General features: G+C 42.8%; 1 protein-coding gene across 2 annotated transcripts; it reads left to right on the top strand.

The window, feature by feature from the left end:
* Positions 1-3462: 3462 nt before the first annotated feature.
* LOC139389672 (leucine zipper like post translational regulator 1) lies at positions 3463-16218 on the top strand. 2 transcript variants are annotated; one of them, XM_071136551.1, is made up of 20 exons: positions 3463-4088; positions 4232-4294; positions 4397-4453; positions 6423-6502; positions 6593-6701; positions 6818-6901; positions 6995-7052; positions 8831-8970; positions 9132-9333; positions 10330-10374; positions 11130-11240; positions 11438-11530; positions 11873-11968; positions 12379-12577; positions 12900-13069; positions 13190-13473; positions 13763-13912; positions 14098-14203; positions 14317-14397; positions 14963-16218. In XM_071136551.1, the coding sequence occupies exons 1-20, from the start codon at positions 3799-3801 to the stop codon at positions 15077-15079; spliced, it is 2535 nt and encodes an 844-aa protein (XP_070992652.1). In that variant the 5' UTR covers positions 3463-3798; the 3' UTR covers positions 15080-16218. The 2 variants fall into 2 exon arrangements, with proteins under 2 accessions (XP_070992652.1, XP_070992651.1); XM_071136550.1 differs by lacking the exon at positions 10330-10374 and having other exon boundaries at positions 3472-4088.
* Positions 16219-17250: the final 1032 nt, after the last annotated feature.

Below are 17250 nucleotides of genomic sequence, written 5' to 3'. Positions count from 1 at the left end.
TCTCTCTCTTGCTTTACTTTATAAAACAATGATGTTGTCTCAATAGGCCTATTTGGAAGTTGATAACAGGTTAGCCTTCTTTTCAGCAGGATCCATTTGCTTTCCAACCTGTGTTTTCCCGCGATTGTATTTGAAATATTGCGAAATGTCTGTTTTGGCTGCATGCTGTTTTGTTCACTGAAAGATTTTCCGCGCGTTCCGGACTGTAGGCATGCCTTGCGGTTACACACAATCCACACCTAGCCAGTATTTTTTTTATAAGCTATTGATCCTCTGTGGGTGAATTATAGTTTTACTCCCGATGTAGTATACAGACTTGTTTCATTTCTTCCTGAACAGACAGCGGTAATTCTTCAGCGTTGGCAAATGTAGGCTATTTCAATCTATCAGTGTTGCTGCGGCACCTCCAGCAACCTTCCTGTGGCTATGATTATATAAGGAAATAAATTATGAAGTGCAAAGCTGGAGAGAAGAGAGTTGAAGGTTCATGTCTATCAGAGTAGAAAGAGGGAGAGAGAGAGATCATAGAAAGTGAATCTCATTTTAGTTATGTAAAGGATACAGTCGTGCTTCCTTCTCTCACCACAGCAATGGTCACGCGTTGGTATAGGGCACAATGTTGGGCAAACCATAAACCCGGGCCAGCCCAACATGGACACATTCTTAGAATATCAGGCACGTTTTCTCATTACGTTTTTTAACGGGGCAGGAGAATTACAGAGGAGTCAAAGTTGAATTAACTCAGATTGCTTTTATTATATTTTTTACATTGTAAACAGTGAAAATAATTGTTCATGCCACAAGATGTACTGGATCCTGGCAAATGGGTTCTGGAACGAAAATGTCAAAAACGGAGAAGTGCCAAACCTGTTCCAACTGGATCCGGCTCAAATTAAGCACTGCAGCAATTGACCAATGAAACAAATACCTACATTTATTTTCCCATAAATACAGTGCATGTTTGCAAAATGTAATGTACCCGGTAGGTGCTTGAGAACGGCAACGTTTTCAGTTACAATCTGAAGATATGCATACCATTGTAACAAACGTCACTCTCCCGCTTTAAAATGTGTTTTGTGTTTATAGGAGGCAAATGGTCCCTTTTATTTCCCCTCTATTTATTTATGTTGAAATGGAATACTATTGAAAACTGACCCGAACCATTTCCCCATTTGTCTATTTGGTTGGTTTCAATGACAACAAGTTCAGATTCCCCTTTATGAAATACACATATTCAAGAACATATTGAGGGCAAATTTAGGACAATAAAATGTGAATACTGAATAGTCGGATCTAACCCATCAGCCCTGCCCATTTTAGAAAGTGATACTCTTGTATTTTCGAAATAAAGACCAAATGAAAAAGGTGTCTGTTGTATTGCTTTATTATGAACGTTGTTCCCTATGTTAATATTTCTAAAGTGATATCTCGATGCGCAGCATTCTGCTTTTCTTTTCAAGCCATTTTATCATCTCTATTTTACATCCACTTTACAGTAAAGTCATGATAGTAACAACGGATAATGTGTAAACACACATGTGTGTGTGTGTGTCATTTTGTCTGTAAGTGTGTAGCTAGCTACACATTAACGTAGTTCAGTGTCTCTGAGTACAAAGATTTTTCGTGAGCGGTAATCAGTGTGGAATTTACAGTGCCTTCAGAAAGTATTCACACTCCTTGACACCCTGAATTTAAAACGGGTTAAACTGAGATTTCGTGTCACTGGCCTACCCCATAACGTCAAGGTGCAATTATGTTTTTCGAAATAGTTTACAAATTAATTCAAAATGAAAAGCTGGAATGTCTTGAGTCAATAAGTGTTCAACCTCTTTGTTATGGCCGGTATAAATACATTCAGGAGTAAAATGTGCTCATCAAATCACTTAAGGAATTCCATGGACTCACTCTGTGTGCAATAATAGTGTTTAACATTATTTTTGAATGACCACCTCATCTCTGTACCCCACACATACAATTATCTGTAAGGTCCCTCAGTTGACCAGTGAATTTCAAACACCTGAATCAACCACAAAGACCAGGAAGGTTTTCCAATGCCTCACAAAGAAGGGCACCCATTGGTAGATGGGTACAAATAAAAAATAATCTGACATTAAATATTATTTTTTTAAATTATTTATCTAGGCAAGTCAGTTAAGAATTCTTATTTACAATGCCGGCCTACACCGGACAAACCCAAACAATGCAGGCTGGTTGTGAAACAGTCTGGATTTGAACCAGGGTGTCCTGTAGCACTGAGATGCAGTGCCGTAGATCGCTGCGCCACTCGGGAGCCTATGGTGAGCATGGTGAAGTTATTCATTAAAATATGGATGGTATATTAATAAACCCAGTCAATACACAGATACAGGCGTCCTACCTAAATCGGTTGTCAGAGAGGAAGAATACCTCTCATGGATTTCACCATAAGGCTAAAGAAATGTACTTTATGTCATGAATACAAATCGTTATGTTTGGGGCAAAACCAACACAACACATCATTGAGTACCACTCTTTGAATTTTCAAGCATGGTGGTGGCTGCATCATGTTATGGGTATGCTTGCAATTGTTAATGACGAGAGAGTTTTATAGGATAAAAATAAATGGAATAAAGATAGGCACATGCAAAATCCTAGAGGAGAACCTGGTTCAGTCTGCTTTCCAACAGACACTGGGAGACAGATTCACCTTTCAGCAGGACAATAACCTAAAACACAAGGCCAAAAATACACGGTAGTTGCTTACTAAGAAGACATTGAATGTTCCTGAGTAGCCTGGTTACAGTTTTAAATTAGTTGGGCTTGAAAATCTATGGAAAGACATGAAAATGGCTGTTTAGCAATGGTCAACAACCAATTTGACAGAGCTTGAAAACGAAAAAGGTGCAAATATTGTACAATCCCGGTGTGCAAAGCTCTTAAAGACTTATCCAGAAAGACTCACAGCTGTAATCACTGCCATAGGTGATACTAACATGTATTGACTCAGGGGGGGAATACTTATATAAATTAGATTTATTTTTGTTCCTTTTAAATACATTTGCAAAAATGTTTTAAAAAACAACATGTTTTTGTCTTTTGGAGGTATTGTGTGTAGATGGGTGAGAAAAACATATATTTAATCATTTTTTAATTCAGGTTGTAACACAACAAAATGTGGAATAAGTCAAGGGGTAGGAATACTTTCTGAAGGCATAGACCAGAGGAACATACTGTATGTACAGTACAGTACTTGGAAAAAAAACTTTTTATTTCCTGGCGACTGCACACGATGACGTGCGGATAAATCGAAGAGAAAAGCGAGCAACTCACTTTCTTACTGTGATTGGCTAAATATTCCCCATTGAGAGCCAATGGATGAGACTCTTTGTTGTTCATGGGAAATGATGTTCTAATACAGTTCAAGATATATTGAGAACTATAAGAAACTCTATTGTATAAACTACAACTTCCAGCAACAATTTCAGGGGCGTGGGCGATTTGTGACATTTTTTGTTTTGCAGCAAGAAAAACATTACGATTGTTGTAGCTAGTAAATGCCACTTTTGGTAACATAGATATTAATGGTATATACTTTGTTGGAGTATTCATTTTTTTTTTTAGATAGAGGGGAACATATGAAAGATTTATCATCCCGATGTATTTATTTGTAACTAGCTGGCTATTCAGTGGCCGTCAGCACCTAGCTTAGCTAGCTAGCCGGTTCGGGTAACGTTAGCTAAGTCACATCTCCTATTCTTGGTTGCCCTTTCGCCAGTAAAAAGGACGATTTTAAGATGAAAGGAAAGCTTAGCTAACTGAATGACAAACAGTGTATCTGCAAATTCATCTAGTAACTGTATCAGCATAATCCCAGGGTGGGTGGCTTTTGACCTAGAGGGCACGGTCTTGCTATGGACAGCTAAGAAGAGATTGGTTGGATGTGATGGTCATGTAACCATGTCTTGTAAATCCACCAAAGTTGCACCAAGTGTTGATTTCGACCATAGCTGCTCGGACAGTGTGGAATATTTGACACTTAATTTCGGCCCATTCGAGACTGTCCATCGCTGGAGAAGGCTCCCACCGTGTGATGAGTTTGTCGGTGCCAGGTGAGTTGACAACTAATGTCATTATACATTTCTTTGTAGCTAGTGCTGCGGTGCTGACGACAATGTTGTTAGGCTATTCCTTGTGATTGCTGGTGTGACCATTGTGACAGTTGCATATGTAAAATATATTTTCAATTCTGCAGACGCAGCAAGCACACCGTTGTGGCATACAGGGATGCCATATATGTATTCGGGGGAGATAATGGGTAAGACATGTTTGAGTCACATATTCATGTGGTTGCATTGCAATGTCGAGGTCGTGTGGAAATCCTCAGTGATCTAACTAAGCCCCTATTGACTTCTGACAGGAAAAACATGCTGAATGACTTGTTGCGCTTCGATGTGAAGGACTGCTCATGGTGCCGGTAAGAATCACCTTCACAAATTCCTTTAAATATACCGCGCCTTCTGAAAGTATTCACACCCCTCCACATTTTGTTGTGCTAAATTGAAAATGGTTTGAATTGAGATTTTTTTTGTCAATGGCCTGCACACAATGTATGCGCGCACGACTATATGTCGTTTTGGATAAAAGCGTTTGCTAAATGCCACTTTATTATTATTTTATATATATAATGTCAAAGTGGTTTTATGTTTTTAGATTTGTTTTCTCAAATTAATAAAAAATTAAAAGCTTAAATGTCTTGAGTCAATAAGTATTCAACCCCTTTGTTATGGCAAGCCTAAATAAGTTCGGGAGATAACATTTGCTTAACAAGTCACATAGGGGGATGGTGCCAACAGAGAGGGCTGCCTTTCTCCCAGCTCTTAGGAAACTCTGCAGTATTATTTTTTTCTCTGTTTTATTTCTCACATTATTAGCCCAGAGAATGCTTTGTGTTACTACATACAGCCAGGGCATTTTTCCAAGCATTTCGCTACACCTGCAATAACATCTGCTAAGCACAGGTATGTGGCCAATAAAATTTGATTTGATAAGTTGCATGGACTCACTCTTGTGCAATAATAGTGTTTAACATAATTTTTGAATGACTATCTCATCTCTGTACCTTACACATACAAGTATTTTTAAGGTCCCTCGGTCGAGCTGTGAATTTCAAACACAGATTCAACCACAATGAGCTTTTCAAATGCCTCGCAAAGTGCACCTATGGGAAAAAAATATATATATTCATTTGAGCATGGTGAAGTTATTAATTACACCCGGATGGTGCATCAATACACCCAAATAAACATGCGTCTTTCTTAACTCAAGGGAAGGAAACCGCTCAGGGATTTCACCATGAGGCCAATGGTGACTTTAAAACAGTTCCAGAGTTTAATGGCTATGACAGGAGAAAACTGAGGATTGATCAACAACCATGTAGCTACTCCAAAATACTAACCTAATTGACAGAGTGAAAAGAAGGAAGTCTGTACAGAATACAAATATTTCAAAACATGTGTTCTGTTTGGAACAAGGCACTAAAGTAATACTGCAAAGAATGTGGCAAAGCAATTCACTTTTTGTCCTGAATACAAAGTCTTGTGTTTGGGGCAAATCCTGAGTGGCTGAGTAACAGTTTTGACTTAAATCTAGTTGAAAATCTATGGCAAGATGTGATAATGGTTGTATAGCAATGATCAACAACCAATTGGACAGAGCTTGAAGAATTTAGAAAAGAATAATGGGCAAATGTTGCACAATCCAGGTGTACTCAACAGGATTCAACCTGTCTCTAATTATTCTCTCTTGTTTTGGTCTCTCCACAGTAGATATGCTGCCATTCTATCAGTTAAACCACCATCAAGTGGTAGTTTAGAATTAATCTTCAATCTAAGTTTATATTTTTACAAAAATTCTTTGAGCAACAGGCTTAAATTTAATCTAGGTTTAAAATGAAAACTAAACTTAGATTAGAGGAATGATTTAATTTAAAACTAGGTTTAAAATTTGGTGCAACAAGATTAATTGATGAACCTTGATTTAACCCAGTTTAAGTGTTAATCCATGTTGGTGCAACGCACCCTTAGAGACTTGCCCAGAAAGACTCACAGCTGTAATCACTGCCAATGGTGCTGCTACAAAGTATTGACTCAGGGATGTGAATACTTAGGTAAATTAGATTTCTGTATTTCATTTTCACAACATTTGCAAACATTTCTAAAAACATGTTTTGACTTTGTCGTTGTAGGGTATTGTGTGTAGATGGGGGAGGGGGGGGGGGGGGGGTGGTATTTAATCCATTTTGAATTCAGGCTGTAACACAACAAATGTGGAATAAGTCAAGGGGTATGAATACGTTCTGATGGCACTGTACATGACACTTACAACACTGTTCTATAAGATCCATCATACTTGAACTGAAGGCTGACAAACTGAATGTGTTCCAGAGCCTTCACCACCGGCACGCCACCTGCACCCAGGTATCACCATTCTGCCGTGGTGTATGGCAGCAGCATGTTTGTGTTTGGTGAGTTTTTCTTCAATGCCTGCTGGTTTATGTTCATCTAACTTCAACTGTGGTCCGTAATAGCTTTAATCTTGTATTTTAACTTTTCAGGGGGCTACACTGGCGATATCTACTCAAACTCCAATCTTAAAAACAAAAATGACCTTTTTGAGTACAAGTTTGCAACAGGACAGTGGACGGAGTGGAAAGTGGAGGGCAGGTAATTTGTGATATAGGGAAGTACAATATATACATGTGCTTACCAAAAGATATAACCTCTTAGTCCGTCATATTGCCTCAAGCAGTGGTATAATCATGTCTTTGTTTATATTTCAGTTTGCCTGTGGCCAGGTCAGCACATGGTGCCACAGTGTACAGTGATAAGCTATGGATATTTGCTGGCTACGATGGAAATGCCAGGTAGGTTTGTTTGACAATTGTGTCATATTTATTGACAATGTCCTGATGTTTACATAAAAAGTTAACTGATTTGATGGTTTGCCCTACCTGCAGGTTAAATGACATGTGGACCATCAGTCTTCAGGACCGAGAGCATGCCTGTTGGGAGGAGGTCATTATGCAGAACCTTCTCTTAACGAAGGGACATACACAGGAGAATCTTCAAGCACACTCAAGTTTATAGACATGCAACCAACCACACATAATGCATATACATACAGTGCCTTTGGAAAGTATTCAGACCCCTTGATTTTTTCAACGTTTTGTTACGTTTACAGCCTTACTCTAAAATGTATTAAAACATTTTTTCCCTCAATCTACACACACATAATTACAAAGCAAAAACAGGTTTTTAGAAATTTGATAGTTTATTTTTATTTATAAATGATCACATTTATATTATAAATGATCACATTTATATTAGTATTCAGACCCTTTATCAGTACTTTGTTGAAGCACCTTTGGCAGCGATTACAGCATACTCTTCTTGGGTATGACGCTTGGCACACCTGTATTTGGGGGAGTTTCTCCCATTCTACTCTGCAGATCCTCAAGCTCTGTCAGGCTGGATGGGGAGTGTTGCTGCACAGCTATTTTCAGGTCTCTCCAGAGATGTTAGATAGGGTTCATTTCCAGACTCTGGCTGGGCCACTCAAGGACATCCAGAGACTTGTCCTGAAACTACTCCTGCGTTGTCTTGGCTGTGTGCTTAGGGTCGTTGTCCTGTTGGAAGGTGAACCGTCGCCCCAGTCTGAGGTCCTGAGCACTCTGGAGCAGATTTTCATCAAGGATCTCTCTGTACTTTGCTCTGTTCATCTCTCCCTCGAGCCTGACCAGTGTCCCAATCCCTTCCCCTGAAAAACATCCCAATAGCATGATGCTGCCACCACCATGCTTCACCGTAGGGATGGTGCCAGGTTTCTTCCAGATGTGATGCTTGGCATTCAGACCATAGAGTTCAATATGGGTTTCATCAGACTATATAATCTTGTTTCTCATGGTCTGAGAGTCTTTAGGTGCCTTTTGGCAAACTCCAAGTGGGCTGTCATGTGCCTCTTTACTGAGGAGAGGCTTCCGTTTTGCCACTCTACCATAATGGCGTGATTTGGTGAAGTGTTGCAGAGATGGTTGTCCTTCTGGAAGGTTCTCACATCTCTATAGAGGAACTCTGGTGCTCTGTCAGAGTGACCTTCGGGTTCTTGGTCACCTCACTGACCAAGGCCCGTTTCCCCCGATTCCTCTGTTTGGCCGGGTGGCCAGCTCCAGGAAGAGTCTTGGTGGTTCTATAATTATTCTATTTAAGAATGATGGTGGCCATTGTGTTCTTGGGGATCTTCAATGCTGCAGAAAATGTTTGGTACCCTTCCCCAGATCTGTGCCTCGACACAATCCTGTCTGAGCTCTACGGACACTTTCTTCGACCTCATGGCTTGGTTTTTGCTCTGTCATGCACTGTCAACTGTGGGACCTTTAAATAGACAGGTATGTGCCTTTCCAAATCATGTCCAATTTAATTTAACACAGGTGGACTGCAATCATGTTGTAGAAACATCAAGGATGATCAATGGAAACAGGATGCACCTGAGCTCAATGTCAAGTCTCATAGCAAAGGGTCTGAATACTTATGTAAATTAGGTATTTTTTTTATTTCTTTTTTTATACATTTGCAAAAATGTCTAAACTTGTTTTCTCTTTGTCTTTATGGGATATTGTGTGTGTGAGGATAAAAAAAATATATATAATCCATTTTAGAATAAGGCTGTAACTTTACAAAATGTGTGAAAAGTCAAGGGGTCTGATTATGCTCCGAAGGCACTGTACATGGCAACAACAACAAAAATGCATAGGAAATCAAATGCTGATGTCATTTCTGTTTTTGTGGTGTCTCAGATTGAACAGAGCGGTGAGATCCCTCCCTCCTGCTGCAACTTCCCTGTAGCTGTGTGCAGGGACAAGATGTTTGTGTTCTCCGGCCAGAGTGGAGCCAAGATCACCAACAACCTCTTCCAGTTTGAGTTCAAGGGCCACATGTGAGTAAGCCAGATCAGACTGAACGTTAATAAAGCCATTCTGAACGAGTAGACACAAAAGAGAGGCATTTAATGACACTACGAAGGGAGTGCTTGTGCTGCTGATGTCCGAAGGTCAGATGACCGAGATTCTGTCTTGTCGATCCTCCCGTCACGCCCAGGTGGACGCGCATCCCGACTGAACACCTGCTGCGGGGCTCCCCCCCGCCCCCCCAGAGGCGCTATGGCCACACCATGGTGGCCTTCGACCGTCACCTGTACGTGTTTGGAGGCGCGGCCGACAACACGCTGCCCAACGAGCTGCACTCCTACGACGTGGACTCCCAGACCTGGGAGGTGATCCAGCCCAGCCTGGACAGTGAGGTATGTGCTCAGCAGGTGTCCACTGGTCACCGAGTAGGGCCCCTAGTTATTAGTACTTATTAGTCTTAAACCCATTCCCAAATCCACTCCTAGCCTCTACCCCTGTTCAGTTGTAGAGAATGTGATTGGTGTAAGCAATTTGGGATTAGTTCCACTTTGCCCTCTGATAGGGGCTAGGTGGAATTTTCTCCATATTGCTTCAACCTATCAAATAATCTCAGATGCCCAGAAGTGCCTAGGGTGGAAGGGCTTATGGGTTGTAATGTATTCTCTATACCCGAAAAGAAGTGAAAACGTGGCATGTTTGCATTGTCATATTTTTGGGCGTAGCCCTAATTTGATGTCAGAGGTACCCATGTGTCTGTGTTGATCGGGCTGCCAATACTACAGAACATTAGAGAGATGAGTTGCATAGCAAGCATGAAAAAAGACGGTGACTTTAATAAGCTCCCACAGTGATTTATTGAGACACCTAACATACAACTTTGTGTGCGTCCCAATAAATCACGGTGGGAGTGTATCAGAGTTGCAAGACATAACTTCAGATTCCTTTTTTCTTATTTTCATCCAGCACCTTAAAGGAAAATTCCACCCCAACACGATCTTTTGTTATTTGTTTCATTAGTTAATTGTTGGTTATAGTGAACAAAATGTTTTGTACATCAACAATCAAGTTTTCAAGATGTATGTAACTATGAAAATACAGAAATACAGCCTGTATGATGCAAAACGCAGAATCATATTGTGCAAAATGCATCATACTGGCTGTATTTCTCTATATTAAAAGTGATACATCTTGAAAACTTGATTGCTGACATACAAAACATTTTGGTACTATATCAACAATGCACAAATAAAACAAATACCAAAAGAGAGTTTTTGAGTGGAGTTTTCCCACTAAGATATGTGCATGTTTTTGCATGCGATCCATTACATTTGTGCCATTTGATTTACACGTATATGTTTTGAAGTCCCACTGCTCTCTACCTTTTCCAGGATCCCCTTGGAAACGAGATGACCTCATCTCAAGGGTCAATCCTGGTAATTTAAAAAAAATCTTTAATCAAATAGAAAAATGTCTCTCTCTGTTTGCTCTCTCTCTCGTCTGGTAAGCTGCCCCCGCCGTAGCTTTTCTTCTCCATACAGTTACAGCTCAAAACAAACACAAAAAAACAACCGCTGTTTGATTTAAGCCAATCTGGGTGGTTCTTCTCCTCCTCCCTTCTGAGTACTACAGAAACAAACAATCTCCAGAGGAAATTGAAAATAAGCTACAGAGTGCAGCTTTAATAACATCATTGTGTATTTAGTCAGAATGGAATAGCTCAACAAGCCACTGGTTAGGCAGGCGCATAATTGGGGAGCAAAATAATAAGATATGGCCAAAGACCCCATAGACTAATTGATTGTCCACCTTGGATCTTCCATTGCCTATAGACCTGTGTCAATGCGGTACGAGCCACTGACTGCTGGGTCATATTCATTAGGGCACATAGTCACAAAAATGCTTTAAAACGTTGTGCACAAGGAAAAAAATGGTCAGGTAGTCCCTCCTTGTTTCATTTAGTTGTCTTCTGTTTGTTGCCTAATGAACACGATCTAGGGGATTTCTAAAACATTGCTGAGGAGGAAAAAGCCATTGCATCTCTTGCCTCTTGTATCACGAACTGACCTCATCCGCTTTCCTCTCTTTCTAGTCATTTTGAAGGGATCTTCTGCTAAACCAGTGGGGGTCTTGTTTGTCCATGTTGCCCTAATCACTCCCTCTTTCTCTCCCATCCTCTCTCTCCCTCTAGATGCCCAGTGGAAGACTTTTCCACGCGGCCGCTGTGATCCAGGATGCCATGTACATCTTTGGGGGAACGGTGGACAATAATGTGCGCAGCGGGGAGATGTACAGATTCCAGGTGGGTGTCTGTGGGAGTTGAAAAGCATTTTTAAGGTCAAAACACACAATCAGCTACCCGACGTGTCACTGTGTTGCTCTGCATGGTGGGAACAATCGACGTATTGATTGAAGAAAATGAAATGGGTTAAATAGGACCATTTAGTCGCTCACTACCCATATTAACCCTTATGAACTTTTGTTATTCTTTTCCATCAGTTTTCTTGCTACCCAAAGTGCACGCTCCACGAGGACTATGGCAAGCTGTTTGAGAACCGTCAGTTTTGCGATGTGGAGTTCATCCTGGGAGAGGTGGGTCCTCACAGCTAATCGACGTGCTGCTGGGAGACTGAGCTGAGATTCTTTTTTTAAATAGGCACCAAATCCATTTTATTTATTTTTTAAACGGACTGGAACAGGGACTTAAGGGTCTTATAAGAAACGCTCATTTTCGTCTTCCTTTGCTAAACGTTTTAAAACGTTTCCTGTTGCATGCCCTAATGAGCACGACCCTGCCTCGTAGAGGACAAAAGTGGATCAGCTGCCTTTTAATAATGAAGGGATTGTCCAGCTTTTTGCTTCCCTTCCTATTTTCTTCCTCTTTATTTTGACCTCCGCTCTCTTTCTCACTCCCTGTTCTTTCTCCGACTGCAGAGGGAGGAGAGAGTCCTTGGTCATATTGCCATCGTGACTGCAAGATGCCAGTGGCTGAGAAAGAAGATCCTGCAGGCCCGGGATAGACAGAGACAGGTAAGTGGAGAGAGCTTGGGTCCTCTTCTCACCTTCATCATGCTTTAGTCGTCAGTCTCCCATGTATAAATGACGTGGTGGAGCAGAGGCACACTTACAGAACTGTCAACATTATTCAGTATAACACGGTCCGTGCAGGAATCGAACCCACATTGCTGGTTTTGCCAGCACCATGCCCTTAACCCACTGACCCAATGGAACGACCATTTCCTAATTATTTGAATGTAACCCACATGGGGCTGATTTCCGTGACTCACATTGAGCCTAGCTCTGGACTAAAAAGCCATTTCAATGGAGAACCTCCATTGAAAGGACTTTTTGTTGTTGTCCAGGACTAGGGTTAATAATATGTCTGGGAAACTGGCCCATGAAGTAGTGACTGTTTGTAAGTGTCCTATATCTGTGCGCAGAGGATTAAACAACAGGAGAACAGTGAGGAGGGGGGTGAGGAGGGGGCGGGGGCCGGAGGTCCCAGGGATATCCCAGGGGGCACCAGGGCTTCGGGGAACCAGCCCATGCTGGAGGTGCACATCAGAGAGGCCGAGGCCCAGCCCTTCGAGGTGTTGATGCAGTTCCTGTACACAGACAAGATCCAGTACCCACGCAGAGGTCAGAGTTCACCCACCGCTTCCTCATACCTATTCATAACCAAATCAACCCTTAGCTCCCAGCCCCCAGGGCACCCCTATCAGAAGGCAAGGTGGATAAATTACCATATTGCTTGAACCCAGCCACTCCTCTCAGGTCAACAGGAGTGTACAGGGGGTAAGAGCTAGGGGTTCGATTAGGGAAATATTTACCCCCACACATACTGCATATGAAACCTCTTCAAAATAACACATACATTGTACTTGTCTTTCTTGGATAGTGGCGATTTTTAAGATCCTCTGCAATTGACTAAAATGTCAATGTTTTCCTGGACTCCCCTCAGGTCACGTCCAGGACGTTCTGCTAATCATGGATGTCTACAAGCTGGCGCTGAGCTTCAAGCTGTCGCGGCTGGAGCAGCTGTGTGTGCAGTACATCGAGGCGTCGGTGGACCTTCAGAACGTTCTGAGCGTGTGCGAACAAGCCAACAAGCTGCAGCTGGATCAGCTCAAGGTAGGACGACCCAAAAGAGGGTTTTTGCTAATTCCAGGTTGTAAAATCAAGCATTAGCAAAAAATATATATATTCTGTCAATCTATCGCTCACACGACCTGTTCTTCTGTCCCACCATAGGAGCACTGTCTTAACTTTGTGGTGAAGGAGACTCACTTTAACCAGGTGATCATGACCAAGGAGTTTGAGCACCTGTCCACCCCTCTGATCGTGGAGATAGTCCGGCGGAAGCAGCAGCCTCCCCCCAGGGTGTACTCGGATCAGCCCGTGGACATCGGCACCTCCCTGGTGCAGGACATGAAGGCCTACTTGGAGGGCGGCGGCCTGGACTTCTGTGACATCGTCCTGCTATTGGACGGACACCCGCGGCCCGCCCATAAAGCTATACTAGCCGCCCGCTCAAGGTACTGTCACTGTACAGGGCTGTGATCAGTGGGGAGAAACATCTTGACATGGATGTCCTAACTGATTTCCCCCCCCCCCCATTGCAAAACTTTGTTGCGGTAACGTCTTGTGCCCTACTGAACACGACTCAGGTCTATTTGAATCCCACACGTGAACTACCACAACCTCTTGATCAGAAGTTGGGGTTGATTACTCGTGTTGAGTTACTTTCCCTGACTGCTTGTGTGTCCGTTCTGTATGTGTGCAGGCTTGTAAATGGGGTTGATGTGTCTCTCTTTCTCTGGGCAGCTACTTTGAGGCGATGTTCCGTTCCTTCATGCCCGAGGACGGCCAGGTGAACATCTCCATCGGGGAGATGGTACCCAGCAAGCAGGCCTTTGAGTCCATGCTCCGCTATATCTACTACGGCGACGTTAACATGCCTCCCGAAGACTCTCTGTATCCTCCCCACTCGGCCCCATACGTGGCTAGCATCTTCCACATTCATTTGTTATTGTGTCCAATACTATGGGGGAGCCATTTTGTATAATGCTACATGCATATTGGGTCATTAGAAGTGGCAGGACTATCACTTGGCAATACTGATCTTTGCGTGCAATGACGGCCTTGACTCTTGATAACAGCTACCTGTTCGCAGCGCCATATTACTATGGTTTCTCCAACAACAGGCTACAGGCCTACTGCAAGCAGAACCTGGAGATGAATGTGACGGTGGAGAACGTCCTCCAGGTATACTGCACCCACCGTTAATCCCCGCTCACGTGTTCTAATCTAGCCTGTAGCTGTATCCTGTTAGTGTGTGCCGCATTCATCCCCCTTCAGTTCCGTGTCCTTCTTTTCAGATCCTGGAGGCGGCGGACAAGACCCAGGCCTGGGACATGAAGAAGCACTGCCTGCACATCATCGTCCACCAGTTCATCAAGGTGGGTGGGCTACTGGTGTCTGGAGCCCTGGGGGGGTGTTGCCTCCCACTCCACAGCTAAACTAAGCCCCCGAGGGGAAACTCTGTGGGGAGTCGTCCCCCCCCCCCCCCCCCCCCCCGTTGCCCAAATGGATTACCCCAGTCTTCCTCTACACAGTGGTTAGAGAAGAGACAGTTTACAGCCAAGCACCTTATCCTTCGCGCTTGTCGTCTCTCCTTACAGTGCCATTCCGGGATTATCTTTTTGTCTTAACTAACCAAGCAAAATGCTACGTACCTCTTTTTCTACGCCATGGGCTCAAACTTGCCACCCTCGAGCCAGATGCGGCCCGCAGTTGTCTTGGTAATGTCTTACTTGTCAGGGTTTTCCTCTAGCCGATTTCATGCGGCCCGCAGTTGTCTTGGTAATGTCTTACTTGTCAGGGTTTTCAGTTTTGCACTTTGATCCGCTATTTTTTTTCACTCCCTCTTTTGGCTTTGCTCAACAACTTTGCTCTTCCTGAGTCTTTGTTTGATCGTGACAGTTTTTTATTTATTTGTTGCTTCTCCCCCTCCCCCTTCTGAAGGTGTCCAAGCTCCCCAACCTGAGGTCCCTCAGCCAGCTGCTGCTGCTGGACATCATCGAGTCTCTTGCCTCACACATATCAGACAAGCAGTGTGCAGAGATGGGCTCCGACATCTAGGACCAGGCTGCTCACTTCTCCCTACCGCCTACCGAAGCCCTCCGTGTCTGCTCCCTCCCTCTTTAGTCATTCCCTTACACCAGTGGAGGCTGGCGGAAGGAGAAGTGGGGAGGGTGGACTCCCCTGCCCTCCCCATTTCTCCTTCCAGTAGCAGCCACTGCCTTATACGTTACTGTGGGCCTTACATAGCATTTCTTCATCCTTGTCCTAAATGTCAATTTGTATCTATGCTGGGTTACCTTGTATCAGCTCTCTTATTGGAAAATGATCACCTGAATGTGTACATCTGGGCCAGGCTTGAGAATGCTGATCTTCACGATTGCGCTAGCATGAAGTAACCTTCCGTTCATCCCTGTTCAGTTAGCCTGATTTCAGTTAGCATGGTTTATAAGTACCCTTTTTCATCTACTTATTTCCTCATATATTCATCTTCTAATTTCAGAAATGGTGTAAAAAAGAAAGAAAGTTGAATTCTCCTGCATAGTAAGAGTACATACCACAGGAGGTTGGTGGCACCTTAATTGGGGAGAACGAGCTCGTGGTAATGACTGGAGCGGTATCAAATTCATCAAACATGGATTCCATGTCTTTGATTCAATTCCATTCGCTACGTTCCAGCCATTTATTATGAGCCGTCCTCCCCTTTGCAGCCTCCACCGGTACATACTGTATATGTATCTATCATAGAATAATTATTTATGGTTGCACTATTACAAAATACATTTTACGAAGTATTTAAGACAGTTGCAGTACGTGGTCATTATTCCGAGGGGATTCGGTTTCCCTTAGCAACTAATTCAGTGTGTTCATTGAATGGCTAAGTATTTCCAACCTCTGCTTCGCGGTCAAGATGGTTTCAGATTAGCTATGGCATGTCTAGTACTTGAGTGGTGTTTATCTAAGCTTGGGAGAACCATGTTTAGTTTGACATTGACATTGGAATTGAATGAATATTTAACATTGGCAAACACAGGACCTATATTTCTAAGTCTCTGAACCAGCAGCGGCTGTACAGTTTGCAGAAATAAGCCCACTCAAATACTCTGTTTTAGTTATGACGACATGCTGCTAAGTCAAATGTTTGTTCACGTTGGTTGCGTGTACTCAAAAGCTTTAATAAATGACCTATATGAAGTTCATCAATTAGTCTATGTATACTTAGCATACACCCCATCTTGTCACCCATAATAGGTTAGCTTTGTTTCAATTGATGTTTTGCTGTGAGGGAGATTATCAGCAAATTTTGTGAAGGCTCCCAAAAACCCAATAAGCAACGATCTAAAAGAGAACACTTTTTGAAGAAAAACATTTATATAGTTTAACTACTAGGTCTCTCTTTCTCCTGCCGTGTACTGTGTCTACCCGTCCCGGACCCGAAACATAATAGTAGAGAAGAGACTCACTTGATTCTAGCACAATGTATCTCTTGCTCACCAGCTGCCAGTAGTGTGCAACCAACATTGCCTTTAGCCCAAAGGGAGATACAGAACCCAAGTGCCCAAAACCCTGTTTTAGCATGGGCAGAGCCATTGAGGACGCATCATTTTCAAGTAGTCAACTGGATGGGTCTTCTTATGGGTTACGGTTCACATGATTCTATCCAGGTCATTAGCCAATTAATTAGACTCATGAGCAAACGTTCCATAACTGCAGGTGGCAGTACATTGCCAACCCAGGCTTTATACCTGTTCAAACAACACACTCCAGGTGGCAGTATGCACCATTCCAGTTGGTTGACCAACTCATAGAGGTAATAGAAGAAAATAGACTACTTCAAAATTGAGATGGCCTCAATGGCGCTGCCCGTGCGCTCACAGACATATTGCGCCCTCTAACCGTCGCTATGCTTTAGCTGTTGGGCTGCAGCAAGCTGGCATTTAGAAACTTGAAATATTAGACTTTTTGAAATCCAACAGATATTGAATCAGGGCACCACTTGAGGGCAATGGAGCACATCAAAGCTGAAGGAGACCTTCAAGTCTGCGCAGGTTAACCCTTGATCTTTGTCTAAACAAATTACCAGTGTATTCCAGTAGTGTCAGGTTCCAATGATATGTGGAAGATAAGCTTGCACCCCCAAAAACTGTATGACATACTAAATTATATTTTGATATTTCTGTATACCGGTAGTCGACCTTACCTAAGGTTGCAAAGGGAGGGTATATCACATG

Source organism: Oncorhynchus clarkii, chromosome 30 (genome assembly GCF_045791955.1).
Source record: "Oncorhynchus clarkii lewisi isolate Uvic-CL-2024 chromosome 30, UVic_Ocla_1.0, whole genome shotgun sequence".
Lineage (NCBI taxonomy): Eukaryota > Metazoa > Chordata > Actinopteri > Salmoniformes > Salmonidae > Oncorhynchus > Oncorhynchus clarkii.
Note: the sequence above shows the minus strand (reverse complement) of the source record. Positions and strands in the feature narration are given on the sequence as shown.

Bases quoted from the DNA above. Each gene is read 5' to 3' on its own strand.
- LOC139389672 (XM_071136551.1), top strand. From the start codon at position 3,799: ATGACAAACAGTGTATCTGCAAATTCATCTAGTAACTGTATCAGCATA. The intron at 11,969-12,378 runs GTAAGTGGAGAG...ATCTGTGCGCAG, and splicing joins CCCGGGATAGACAGAGACAG to AGGATTAAACAACAGGAGAA. The intron at 14,398-14,962 runs GTGGGTGGGCTA...CCCCTTCTGAAG, and splicing joins TCGTCCACCAGTTCATCAAG to GTGTCCAAGCTCCCCAACCT.